Below are 13498 nucleotides of genomic sequence, written 5' to 3' on the forward strand. Positions count from 1 at the left end.
AGTGTGCAGGGATTTGGGATGGGGGGGGGGGGCACCCATACTCCGTTTCCCTGGGAGTCCTGGAGATAACATAAGGGTACACTCCCTACATCCCTTCCTATAAACTCATCGTAGAGCTTCCGGTATCACTCTCATGATCAGTCTAGTCCCGCGGCCATGTTCTCCCAGCTATCCATCACCTCTGACCACAGTTGGGCCATGGGATGGGACCCTCAGCTTTTTTCCCATGCCAGTGATATTCGACGGTTAGCCATACCCAGGGCCATATCCACAAATCTGTTGCCTTCTTTTTTTGGGGCGAGGCCGAGTAAATAACCCCAGGAGGCATGTTTCCATTGTAGGCTCTAGTCGTCTATGTAGTGTAAGGTTAATTTTATGGACGACCCGCCTCCAAAATTCTTGCAACTATGGACATCCCCACGTCATGTGTCCAAATCCTGCATCCAACAATCAGCACTGTGGGCAACCCAACCCAGCCCCCCTGTATATGAGCATCAGCCGCCGTGGAGTTAAGTAAGTCCTATGTGTGTAGTTATATTGTATATATTTTAGTCAGGTGTTTCGGGAGACCGAGGGAGCATACGCAAGAATTCTGTCCCATTCTCCATCAGTAAGTTGTCTATCTAGGTCCCTCTCCCACCTAGACCACAGAGCATCCATCGGATTATGTACCGTAGCCAGCAGTGACCTGTAGAGCCAGGAGACCAAATGTGAGCCCCACCTCCACATGGAGAGCACAGTCTGTAAGACCTTGTGTGTGGGAGGTTCACCCTCTACCCCTTTCCAGAGGGCACAGATAGATCCCCTTATTGCCTCATATATCAGGAACCGTCCACGACACAGACCAGTCTGTTCCGTGAGGTCATCAAACGGGGTCAGCGATCCCTGACAGTACAGTGCGTGCAGGTCCGCCGATGTGCAGCAGCGTAGTTGTCGTGCAAAACAAGAGATGGGGTCGCTATGAGGTATTCCCACTAGGGGAATGGCTGGCGCATAAGGCACTTCCGTGTGTGTTCTTTTAAGGACTCTGCCAGTTGGCAAGAGCCGTCATCAGCAACACTCGCTTCTTAATGCCGCATGCGGCAGGTAAGAGCAGCCCTGCCACCAGTCCAGTACCGCTGGGGTCTCCCCCATCTGCTGTCAGCTCCGTTAGCCCCACTCTGCTAAGCCACTGTGCCAGCCATTGTAGCTGGGCTGCCAGGAAATTAAACTCAGTCGGGGACTCCGAGTTCCTCCCCCCCCCGGCATCCTGAGGCAGTCTCAAAGTGGTCAGCGCCACTCGTTGTCTTCCACCATCCCATTATCAGTTCCCTAAGCAACATGTCCAGTGGTCAAAACCAGGAGGGCGGAAGGGTGATAGTCAAATTAGCAAAATAATATAGCAGTCTGGGCAGCGCTACCATCTTAATAAGAGACACGCGGGCCATAGTCGGCAAGCGCAGGGAACGCCAGAAAGTGACACTGGACCGCAAAGCCCTAATCGCTGGGCCCAGGTTGCCCTCCCTGAGGTCTTGCGTCTCATGGTAGATCCGCATGCCCAGATAACGGAAGGTAAGTGGCGCCCAGGATACCTCCTCTGGGCAAGAAGGCAGTCGGCTCGTTCCACGGACCGCCGGAAAGACATAAGTCTTTCGTTTATTTAGGCAGAGACCAGAACAGGCCCCAAACTCATCTAATATCTGGAACACCTGGGGCAGCGATTCTAGTCCATTGTGGAGGTAGATAAGTAGATCATCTGCATACAGGGAGACTATATGGAAACTTCCCGCCAACATATATGCCCCATTCTTGGGCCTTATCTCAAAGTCTCGCCGCCAAGGGTTCTATGGCAATGGCAAACAGCAAGGGGGAGAGAGGGCATCTCTGCCGGGTTCCTCTATGTATGCCATAGATACAGGAGATTGTTCTTCCTGTTTTGACTCTGGCCGTAGGTTGTGTGTAAAGCAACCTAACCCCGGCACCCCAGGCCCCACCCAACCCCAGCCGTGCCATGTGGGGCAGCAGTCTTGCGGCAAGTGCTTTACTAAGTATCTTGAAGTCAGTGTTGAGCATGGACAGAGGCATGAAGTCAGTAACCTGTCTGTCGATCTGCATAGTCTTGGGCAATGGGATCACTATAGCCTCTCTGGTCGTGGCCGGCAACAGTTTGGTCTCATAGGCTTCAGCATACATCTCCACCAATTTAGGGGCCAGGACATCACAGCTCAGCCTATAGAACTCTGGGGGCAAGCAGTCAGCACCTGGAGTCTTACCCGCTGCTAGCGTTTTAATGGCTGCCTTAATCTCCCCCACAGCGACCTGTACACCCAGCCCATCCCTATCTTCGTCAGTCAGAACAGTCCGAGGCAGTGCAGACAGAAAGCTCTCCCTTATGGCAGCGGAGTCTACGTGTATGGAGTTATACAAGGATTTATAGTAATCCATAAATTTGGCATGGATCTTAGTAGGTGTGTAGATAACATTTCCCTCCCTAGTCAGGGAGGTGTTCCCCCAGACTCCGTACGAATCAGCCACTCTAGAAGCCTCCCAGCTTTCCCTTCCTCGTCGTGCACTTTGGCAAGATAGGTCCTGTAGTCATGACATCTACGGCGTTCTAGCGCCGACAAATATTTCTCCCGGAGCTCCAGCAGTTTTGCCTGCACTTCTGGTTAACCATTTAGGTCATTGTCGCTTGTATGTAAGTCGTCCTCGAAGTGTGAGATGTCCCGTTCAAGACCCCGGCGGATGGCCACGGCCTGCCCAAGGCAATGGCCCGCACCACTACCTTCAAGGCCTCCTATTCAATGCCCCTACTGGTCGCCAAGCCCGGGTTTATTGTCAAATATTCCTACAATCTATTTAGTAGTGCAGTGCGGAATACATCATCTTCCAACGCTGTGGAGTGCAGGCGCCATGTCTGGATAGGTAGGCGAGTCTCCATCGTGGCTAGATGGATCAATAGCAGACTATGGTCCGATGCAGCCAGCCCCAAGTATTCAGAGTGCGTCAACAAGTCACTGAGAGGTTGAGCAGAGCATTCTATCTATTCTAGTGTGCACATGGTATAGGTGGGAATAGTACGAATAGTCACTGCCAAGAGGGTTCTGGAGATGCCAGATATCCACCAGGTCCCAATGCGAGATCCAGGTTGACATGCCCTTGGCCTCTCTGACAGCAGCTTCCCCCCGCAGCGGGGCGGTAGAACGATCCAAGTCAGTGTCTAGTACCCCATTGTAGTCTCCTCCAAGTAGGAACGGGACATTAACAAAACGTGCCAGCCGGGCAGATAATGTGTGTAGGAACTGAAGCTGGTCCTGATTCGGGCGTATATACTGCCCAAGACCAGCGGCCTGCCATATAGCCACCCCTCCACTAATATATATCGACCCTCTTTATCTGTGTCAATGTTAATGGGCTCAAAGGGGACCCATGCTCTCACCCACACCGTCACCCCTCTTGCATAGGCCGAGTATGTGGTTGCAAACAGCTGTCCCCGCCAATGCCTATGTAGGCGATCCACTTCCACCTGGATGAGGTGAGATTCCTGCAACACGGCAATCTGTACCCCCCCCTGCAATTCATATAGGAAAGTATCTTGTGGCGTTTCGCAGTCAAACCCATACCTCTGACATTCCAAAACAGCACTTTAGAAAAGGGACGTGTCGTAGCCATATCCTCAAAGAGGTCTGTCAGGGAGCTCGTACCTCCCTCTCACGCAGCTCATTAATGACCTTTGCAGTAGCACATCACACATGTCTAAGGGACCACAGGCTAAAACAAACAATACTAACGTTCCCCAACTCCCCATCCCGAGAGCAGACAAGCAACTGCCGCCCGCCCATACCATAATAACCAGTATATGAACAGGTGATGCTATCATCCGACTGGATCATCCGGTGGGTGATGTGGGGGCGGGGACAGAGCACAAGACCAATCCATCAGTGCCCCGCCAGCCCGCCACTGAGCCGTATAGGAGCAACAGGGCTGGGAGCATGTAGGCCCCCCGAACTCAAACTATGTCATCTGATGTCTGAGGCGTAACGTGGGGGAGGCCCTCCGCCACACTAGTCATTGATTCTATGTCCGTGGAGTCCTCTCCGTTCAGGGACTCAGGCTCTGATCTCTGGCCATCCTCCGAGCTTCTCGCCTCCGTCAAGGAGGCTGCCGCCTGCAGCGCAGCTCTCTTCCCTTCGTGCGCCTGTTGGCTTGTGGGTTTTGTCACCTGGCGGTCACCCAGCGATTCTTTGGTGTGTTGTCTCTTGCCACGACGTCGAGGTTATCTACGCTTCGCTTGTTTGAGGTCTGTGGAGCCCGTACAGTGGGCCTCCAGCCATGTCCACACTTCATCAGGTTCCTGGAAGAAGTGTGTGGCGCCATCTAGCATAATCTTCAATTTAGATGGGAACAGCCAGGAATAACGGAGCCCCTCCTCCCATAGGGCTCGTTTCACCTCCAGGAAGGTGGCACGTCGAGCTTGGACCACCGATGTAAAGTCTGGGGAAAAAGGTGGTACGGCCACCCTTCACCTGGAAGGGACCCTTCTCGCAGGCAGTCTGCTCTGGCCTATGAGTCGGGACTCGGTGCGCTCTCTCCAGGGCAAAGAAGGGCGTGAGGGGGCGTTCATTCATAACGGTGCGCAGCCAGGTTTCTAGGTAGGCCACTGCATCAGTGCCCTCAACGCCTTCTGGCATTCCAACAATTCATATGTTATTGCGCAGACTGCGGCTCTCCACGTGTCGTTCCAATACCTGAACCCGCTCAGATAGGAAGGTGACCTGAGCCCGGAGGGCCCGGTGTGCGGGCTGCAGCTCCTCCAGGGATGTTTCAGTAGCTTCTACCCTGTCTGCTAGCTTGTGGTGATCTGTTCGTATGTGACTTAGTTCAGAGGAGACCTTTCCGATTTCCTGACTCAGAGTTAACTTACTGTCTTCAATCGCCCCAAGGATCTTATTCAGGGTATCCTGCATCATAGTGGGCGCTGCACCCCCCGGTTCACCACTGGCTATCTGTCGGGCATGCCCCTGCTCCGAATTTTGTGCCTGAGTTTCCTCATAGTCAGATAGGATCTTGGAGCAGCCGTGATCCACCTCCGCCCAATGTCCAGTAGTACGGGTGAGCTTTGCAGAGCACCAGCGGTCCTCCGTTCGCAGACCCCCTCGCTCAGCGGGGTAATTTACCCCAGTCAATTCTTCATGTGAGGTTCAGGCCTGCGCCATCCCAGCCATTTCTGTGTCAGTGTCTCCTATCTGCACCAGGGCGGGGCCGTCCACCATGCAGGGGATGCTCTGGGGGTAATCACAGCCCTGGGCTCCACATCAAGTACCCCCCAGACCGGACCCTCCAACGTCCGTAGGGGAGGGTGGGGCAGGGGACACCCCCCACTGTTCACGCTCCTCGGGGGGGCCCGAACCGCCAACACCTCCCCTTGCAGGGGCCGCAGAGTCCAGGGGTCTCCCTCGACCCCCTCACTGTCTCCTCACCTTGTAGCAGGCACCCCTCGCTTCTTGCTTCCGTTCCTGCTAGGGGCCGCCTTTCACTGCAGCACCGCTGGTGCTTAATGTAGGGATCCAATCCGGTTTGCACCCCCAGTGCCTCCTCAGCCGCGCACAGCGCGTCTTCTGCTGGGGTTGCGTCTGTCCTCTAACGTGTCTGCATGACAAGCAGCCTCAGCAACGGCCCTCGGGGTCCCCGGGGGCTTCCTGGGGACCGGCTGGGCCCCACCAACAGCGCCTCTCCAATCGCAGCCGGATCGGCGCACTGCTCCCTGCTGCTCTGCTTCAGCTACCAGGCGTTCCCCGAGCTCGGCTGTGCACGTGCTCACTGCCCCTGTTTCCGCGCCGGCAGCCGCTCCTCAGACCTGCGGCCCACGCGGAAGGCCGGCCAGAGCGCCCGTCTGGCCCGTGCGTTCCCCTGCAGGAGCCCGACTTCTGCCACTTGAATCCTCTCTGGCTAGTGGCCCCCCACCTGCTCAGCGTGACACGGGGGCCCCCCAACGGCCTGGTAATGACAGGATTTTAGGCGGGCCTGCTCGGAGCTCCCGCTCTAAGCGGCCGCCATCTTAGGCAGCCAAGCCACGCCCGATAGTATCCCCATACTTAGTGGCACAACGCCTAGAGACATGTACTGTTAATGACTAATCTGCAGGGTGTATCCTTTGGTGTGAAATCTATGATGGTTCCTAAAAGCTTCAGTGTAGTGGGAAGATGTACTTCTTCCACAAGCCCTAGGGCTAAGAAGCATTACTCAAGGGGTTCAACCCATTGACATAGTTTCCAAGATAATATGTATCAACATATAGTCATCCATTCATTAGCCAGGCACCTAAGACTGTCCTTTACACTGTTGATACCCTTATCTAAGTCTTATGTATTAATGCATGCAAAGCCACTGTTACGGTAGGGGACCTTGATTTGCCACCACATTGTGTAACACGCATTCTGCAATGTTTAGTGTTTGAAATGGGGTCTCTAGTTGGCAGTGGTTTGCACCCTGTCCAAGCAGGGACCCTCTCTCTAGTCAGGGCACGGGAGCCATACAGCTAAGATAACCCCTGCTCACCCTATTGGTGGCTTGGCATACACACTGTCTCTCTTTCTCTCTCTCTCATATATATATAACCACAATAGCTGAACTGGGGCTATCACGGCATCGTTGACTGAGTCATTCCCAACTGACCTGTGACGAAGTCGCACGGACCCCAGGCACAGTACCTTTGGTAAACAATGAGAAAAAGAATGTTGCACACAGTCTGGGAGGTGAGGTGTTTTTGGAGCCGGTGCCGCGTCCGTTCCTTGCTGCTATTGGGAAGGTGAGGCGTTGGTTCTTTACAACCCTGCGGGGTCGATGAATCCAGCAGGTCAAGATGCGAGGTGTCCACTTTGCGATGTTGCGATCACACTATTGGGCCACAGGTGCTGAGGTGGAGTCGGGTGTCCCGGGCATCGGGGACATGGCACTCAGGACTCATGATGTGGTGGGACTTTGGGGGCGCTGCAGCAGTGTCGGTCATGGTTGTTGCACTCAGCGGAGACCATGGCTCCTGGTGCAGGCAGCGGCTCGGAGTCCGATGGCAGTGCCTGTTCCCGAAGGCGCTCTGGAGTCAGTGCACTTGGTTTATTCTCGGTTACACCAGAACTCACTCACAAGGGCCCCAGGCCTGGATTTTGCACCTCTTGGGAAGACAGGACTCTCAGCCACAGAGTCCACGTACTGGCAGATGAAGTCTTGGATATCCATGAGACTTCTAACGGGAGGCATGTTCAGTTCAAGCCCTTGGAGAACCTTGGAAAGCAGGATGTAGAAAGCAAAGTCCAGTCTTTTCACTCCCAAGACATAACCAACAGGCAGAGTAGCAGTCCCTCCTGTGGCATCTAGCTCTTCTTCCTGGCAGAATGTCCTTTGTCCCTGGCAGAATGTCCTCAGTCCAGAAGTGTTCTGAAGTTGTGTTCTCAGAGGCCCAGTACTTATACCCGTTTCTGCTTTTGAACCTAGGCAAACCTCAATGGAAAGCCTTTGTAGTGTGCAAGACACTGCCATTCCTGCTCTGGCCCCAGACGCACTCCAGGGGAGTTGGAGACTGCTTTCTGTAAGTACAGGCACACCCTATTCAGCTGCAGATGCTAGCTCCTCCCTCCACTCTTGACCAGAAAGACCCAACAGGGTATGCAGGGTACACCTCATCTCCCTTTGTGGGACTGTCTAGAGTGAATTCACAAACTGCCCAACTGTCATCCTGACTCAGACGTGTATTCCACAACCAGGCATAGGCACAGACTGGTTGATCAAGAAAACACTCACTTTCTAAAAGAGGCATTTTCAAACTTTCAATTTAAAAAACAATTTTACCAAAAGATGTATGTTTAAGTTGTGAGTTCAGAGACCCCAAACTCCAGATCTCTATCTGCTCCCAATGGGAAACTGCACTTAAAAGGTATTTCAAGGCAATCCCCATGTTAACCTATGGGAGAGATAGGACTTGCAATAGTGAAAACCAAATGTAGCTGTCTTTCACTATTGGGCATGTAAAACACATCAGTACGTGTCTTCTATTTTAAATACACTGCACCCTGCCTTGGGCCTACATTGGGGTGACTTACGTGTAGTAAAAGGGAAGGTTTGGGCCTGCAAGTGGGTACACTTGCTAGGTTGAACTGGCAGTTTAATTGCACACACAAACATTGCTGTGGCAGGTCTGAAACATCTTTACACGGCTACTCATATGGGTGGCACAATCAGTGCTACAGTCCCACTAGTACCATTTGATTTGCAGGCCCTGGGCACCTCTGGTGCACTTTACTAGGGACTTACTGGTGAATTAAATAGGCCAATTTTGAATGAATCATTTACCAATCCAATTTAGACCGAGAGCATTTGCACCTTAGCACTGGCCAGCAGTGGTAAAGTGCCCAGAGGCCTTAAGCCAGCTAAAACGAAATTCAGCACAGGATCAAAACATAAGTTCAAAAGTCAGATAATGCAGGGGAAACCATGCAGAGAACTGACAGGTCTTACACTTAGTGCTTGTATCACTGATCTCATAACATTCTGAAGAAGCAGCATTGAAGTGTGTTTCACAAAAAGTGATGGCTGAAGTTCTTGAAATAATCTCAGCCACTGGTAATTGTTTGGGTCAGTTCCAACAATAGTTTTTAGCTTGTATGTGCCATTATAGGTAGGGTCCCAATTAGTCTTGTCCTCCCCACAAAGGACTGTCCAGACTGAATTGCCCAGCTACACACACGACTCAAAAAACTCTGAAATAATTAAATGAATAAATGAGTGGATCAAGATGGAGTATGTATTTCATTACTTTGTGCTATGAGATCACAAGGAGCACAGACCTATAGATTTTAAGTCCAGCTTTAGAGACAAGCACACTTTCACTGTATTCACCACAAGAATCCTTCTGATAGGAGTCTAAGCATACATTAGCTATGCATTTCTGTATTGACTCAGGCTGATGGCAGCTTTTACCTGAACAGAGCTGTAGAACTGTTTATATTGGAAGTTCTTTCTCTATATTTCTTTACTCTCTGTTCTTTGAGTTTTTTTTTTTTTTTTACTATATTTTTGACTAGTGGAACTTTATTTGCTAGGTTATCTAAAGAAATGGTGCAGTTATTCTTGCTTTGAGGTGCCACCAATTGTCAGTGTTGCCAGCTCTGTGCCTTCTTTCTCTAGTTTTGGGAAGAATAAAGGGATATAGATCTTTAGTCGCAAGTCATTTTGAAAAATCAGTTTTTGGTGAGCTGGTCTGGGGTGGAACTGTAACACATTTTAGGAAAATAAATTCCTAGGTCTTCCTAACATCAGGAAATGCCTGAAATCTTTATTTATTTATTTATTTTGAATGTTAGTTAGGGATTCTATGATAATCAGTTCTCCCGCCTCTTGTAAGTGTAAATTATTTTATTCTCCATGTATGAAACTGCTAATTAGAAATACACAGACAGATAGTTTAGAAAATCAGATATTACCAACTGGGGTATTTAAAATGGTTTGAAAACTATGGAGTGTTTCTTAACCCCAGCTCTTTTCCCCTTTGGTCCATGCCCAACTATTTTATACAGTCTGTGCATCCAAAAGTCACTGTCCTTAATTTGTAATCCTCTGTTCTACAAAAAATGCATATGAGCCATGTGAACGGGCAGTGAAACTGATGACCGCTACTATTGCAACATATTTGTAAATCTTCCTTTCGATTATCCAAGTGCCCACCATTGTTTAGTTTGAACCTGGCCTTCTTCATTTAAGCCCCACCTGCTCCCCACACTCACACAGATTCTCTGTGGACTTGCCAACTTTTTGTTGTTCCCACCTATAGGAGTAGAAAAAGTATCTTTCTTCATGTCAATTTAATCTAAGTAGAAAATTACTGAGTAGCTGTGACTTCAGTTGGGAGATTCGTGATCCCTTATTTCATACATTTACTTTATGCACATTGTCATATACCTAGCTAGGTGTAACATACCTCTCTCCAGTACTTTCCATGATAGCAATTTTCAGAATAATACAGAATAATATTGGTTCTACAGACTGATGTGATTACCCATGATGAAAAATCTGATTATGGGCAATAATACAGAATGAGTTCAATCTGATTACTGGCCTACCTCAGACCCTTGCCCACAAACACCTTAAGTCATTTTTGCTGATTTCTAACAGCCAGTCATTTGTATATAATAATTTTTACTTGTATGTTATTTGTTCTGTAGTGCCTGCACTCTCAATTAAGGGCAATTTATGTTTTCTGTAAAGTATATTATTTACTGAAGATAACTACTCTGCTCCTGGATCTCACAGAAAGCCCCCTCTCATGGTAGGCTGTTTCTCCTTCAGTGGTGGGATTCACTGACCTAGAGCAAAATGAAGAAAATACTTTGTCAATTTTTAAATGTAGATTGACAATTGCTTTCAGGAAAGTTAGTAACATTAGTATGTCAAAATATATTCTATCAGAAAGTATTCCAATATATTAATTTTATCCAGCGACTAATCTGACCACCCCAACGCATTCTCCAGAGACAACCTTTGCATAGTCCCCATGTATTACACTGTTTGGCTTTTTATTTGTGAATCAGGAGGTTATTTAATTGGCACTTGACTACTGACCACAACTGTCATGTCAGCATGCCTTGGCTTCCCTGTCAGCTTGTGTTTTGAATTCCCAGTAGATGTCTTCAACAAATAGCTTTTTTTTTTTCGCAAAGCACAAGTCACTAGCAAAAGTCTATAAAATCAAAAGTCTGGTAATGTGTGGATTACTCAGCTAAAATATGCAGACGTGATGTGGGCTACTATTTGGGGACGGTTAGCCTTTTTTGGGTCACAGATTTGGTCGACATTAGCCTCCTACGCTAATGTGCATAAATATGTGCAACTGAGACTACTATATCCCCGTTACTATTTGCAGGTAAAAGGAAGCTTCAAAATCATGGGCAGGTGGGAGGTGGTTGTTTTCTAGCTGAGCTCCAAACCAAGAGGAATGCTAAAATCTTTACCAATGAAGAATGAGCTGCTCACATATGCTCATATAACAAATGTTTTTTCAGCTTCCTTATGACAAGGAGAACTTATAAGACTAAGCCTGATCTATGGTGTGATGTTGTTCCACACTCTTAGTGCATAACTCGAGGAAGATTGTTTCCTGATAGTTTCCTTATTGCACATCATAACATCCTGTCTGGCAATATCATGACTTCATATGTTTCATTATTATCTTGTGGTGGCGAGGATTTACTGCAGGTAGGTTGGAGTATGTTTAACTGCCTTTAGCCATTGTACCAAGTTCTGAAGAGGGTATAGGTTTGTAAGTGTAACCAGTGACGTTCTGTCAGAGTAATCTATTGTTAGGCCTTTGAGTAGGTGGATGGTTTGCAAAGCAGGCTTCATTGAGTCCATTTGTGTACCAAGCAATATGGTGAGCAGGCATAAACATTGGTCTGGTTTGATATAGTCAGAGCTTTGGAGGTTATGTTAGATTTGTTTACAGAAGATAACAGACTGTTTGTATCTTCTTCGGGGCCTCATATTAAGCCAAGGGATTTTTATTGCAGTGATGTGAGCAGTGCAACCATCAAGATAATTTTGTAGACCTAGTCTTGAATCCAGACTCCATTGGCTTGTTAATGAAAATGAGGATGAATATGGTCTTGGTGGGGTCCATTTTAAACTAAGAGATGGACATCCAAAAATAGTGTGAGTGGAAGGCAGCTCTTAAGTTGAGTCATGTAATTGAATAAGGGAACTTTCCAAATAATTGAATGTAAGATCCAGAATCCTTGTTTCAGTGGTTGTGCTGGAGGACTCTGAAATTCCCCATATAGAGAGAATGGAGGCCACAGATGAGGAGCTATTAAGTTTGGAAATGCTGCCCACAATTATACACAGTGGTTAATGTGTGGGTCCGCCATTATTCCCTCATTTTTTGTTCTCTGGATTTTAGAAGCCTCTAATGGAATCAAATTTAAGTCACAAGCTATTTATAATTCAGTTGAGCCCTTTAAATTCAAGACAGATAAAGTTCTAAATTAAAAGAAGATTTCTCTTAAATGATTGCTTTAATTATGTTCTTTGAAATTCATTTTGCATCACTTATTTTGTGAAGCAGTCAGCTCAACGTGTTCATGCATTTATCTTATCAGTAGAAGGAACATGGTCAAATGCAAAATATTTTTAAGTAGTTCTTTGAAATATTTAGTTTTTTAATTGCACTACTTTTTTGGCCATTTTAGTCCACTGTTTGCCTGCAGCATTCACATGTTTTTCATGACTAATTTGTTTTCTTTCGGTCAGTCACTATCCACCTTTTTCATTTTTGTTTTAATGTAGTTTTCACTCAATTGGATAAAAAATCCAACATGCCTGTTTCCCTTCACCAGATCCTGAAACCCCTAATAATGATATTTTACTCAGAGTTGCACCTAGAAACCAAGAGTGAGTAGCTCAGCGCTAACATAGTTTTTTTCTTATTAGCAAAAGTGCATTAGAGCTTATAAACATGTTTTATATTTATATATGTTTGAGTAAGTGTGTGCTGTATTTGGAATCTGAAATAGTTTCTTTGTGCATTTAAACAATTCTTAAGATCTTGTCCCTGTAACTAGTATCAGCACTACGTGTTCTACTATTGTGATTACATTTGTGGGTGCCTCACTGTATTTTTGCTTCATCGTTTTATCCTATTTGTTTGACGCTTTGCAAATTGTAAGATAATTGTACATATAGATTGCTGTCATTTCAGTTTTGCGGAAAGTGGCCTTTTTAACTGCAGAAGAACAAGCCTTTGTCTTCCTGTATTGCTGAAGTGAGCTGTGTTATGGCACCGAAAAAACTAATTCCCTGTAAAATCTAGGCATTAGTAATAGAATGCGGAACTCAACTTCTGGATTAGCTTCATTGGCTTTCCTGCTTCTTTTGCATCCCAAAGCATAAGCTTAAATCGTCACAGAAGGAAAAGGTCCGCCAGTTTATGGCATTTACCCAGGCTGGCGAAAGGACTTCTATTTACTGCTTAATGCAGAATGAGTGGAAACTAGAAGTGGCAACAGACAACTACTTCCAGAATCCAGACTTTTACTACAAAGAATCCATGAAAAACTCAGTAGACAGGAAGAAATTAGAACACTTGTATAACCGGTACAAAGGTAAGAACCCCTTTCTTACTATATTTAATTTGAATGATCTCTTACGTACATTTGGCCAAGCATAATGTTTGATGTAAATTTCTGTGGTTGTGTCTGAATTATTATGAAATCACATTGCTGCAGTTGGATACCATATCAGTTTTATCGCACCTTACTTTATGAGCACTCCGAAAGAAATTAATGGAGCCTCAAAACAACATGAGATGATCGGTCTAATAAGTTCTTTGCCTTGTACATCCCACTCAGCTCAGTCAAGTGAAATGGAGTTGTGACAGGTGCAGAAGAAGGACATTTCATGATATGTATTTTTTGTGTTTGCTATTCTTAAACATTTGTTAGAAACATTTGCATGCATCAGAGAGATTTGCCTTGAA

General features: G+C 47.2%; 1 protein-coding gene across 5 annotated transcripts in view; it reads left to right on the forward strand.

The window, feature by feature from the left end:
- DCUN1D2 (defective in cullin neddylation 1 domain containing 2) overlaps positions 1-13498 on the forward strand; it is a 201502-nt gene that overhangs the window by 26261 nt on the left and 161743 nt on the right. For 2 of the 5 annotated variants that reach the window (XM_069204665.1, XM_069204667.1), the window contains exon 2: positions 12722-13124. In XM_069204665.1, the coding sequence (XP_069060766.1) occupies positions 12950-13124 (175 nt within the window). In that variant the 5' untranslated portion in view covers positions 12722-12949. Of the gene's footprint in view, positions 1-12705; positions 13125-13498 lie in introns of all 5 variants that reach the window. The other 3 variants (XM_069204664.1, XM_069204668.1, XM_069204666.1) reach the window with 2 other exon arrangements.

The sequence above is a fragment of the Pleurodeles waltl genome, chromosome 8, assembly GCF_031143425.1.
Source record: "Pleurodeles waltl isolate 20211129_DDA chromosome 8, aPleWal1.hap1.20221129, whole genome shotgun sequence".
In the NCBI taxonomy this organism is placed as follows: Eukaryota; Metazoa; Chordata; class Amphibia; order Caudata; family Salamandridae; genus Pleurodeles; species Pleurodeles waltl.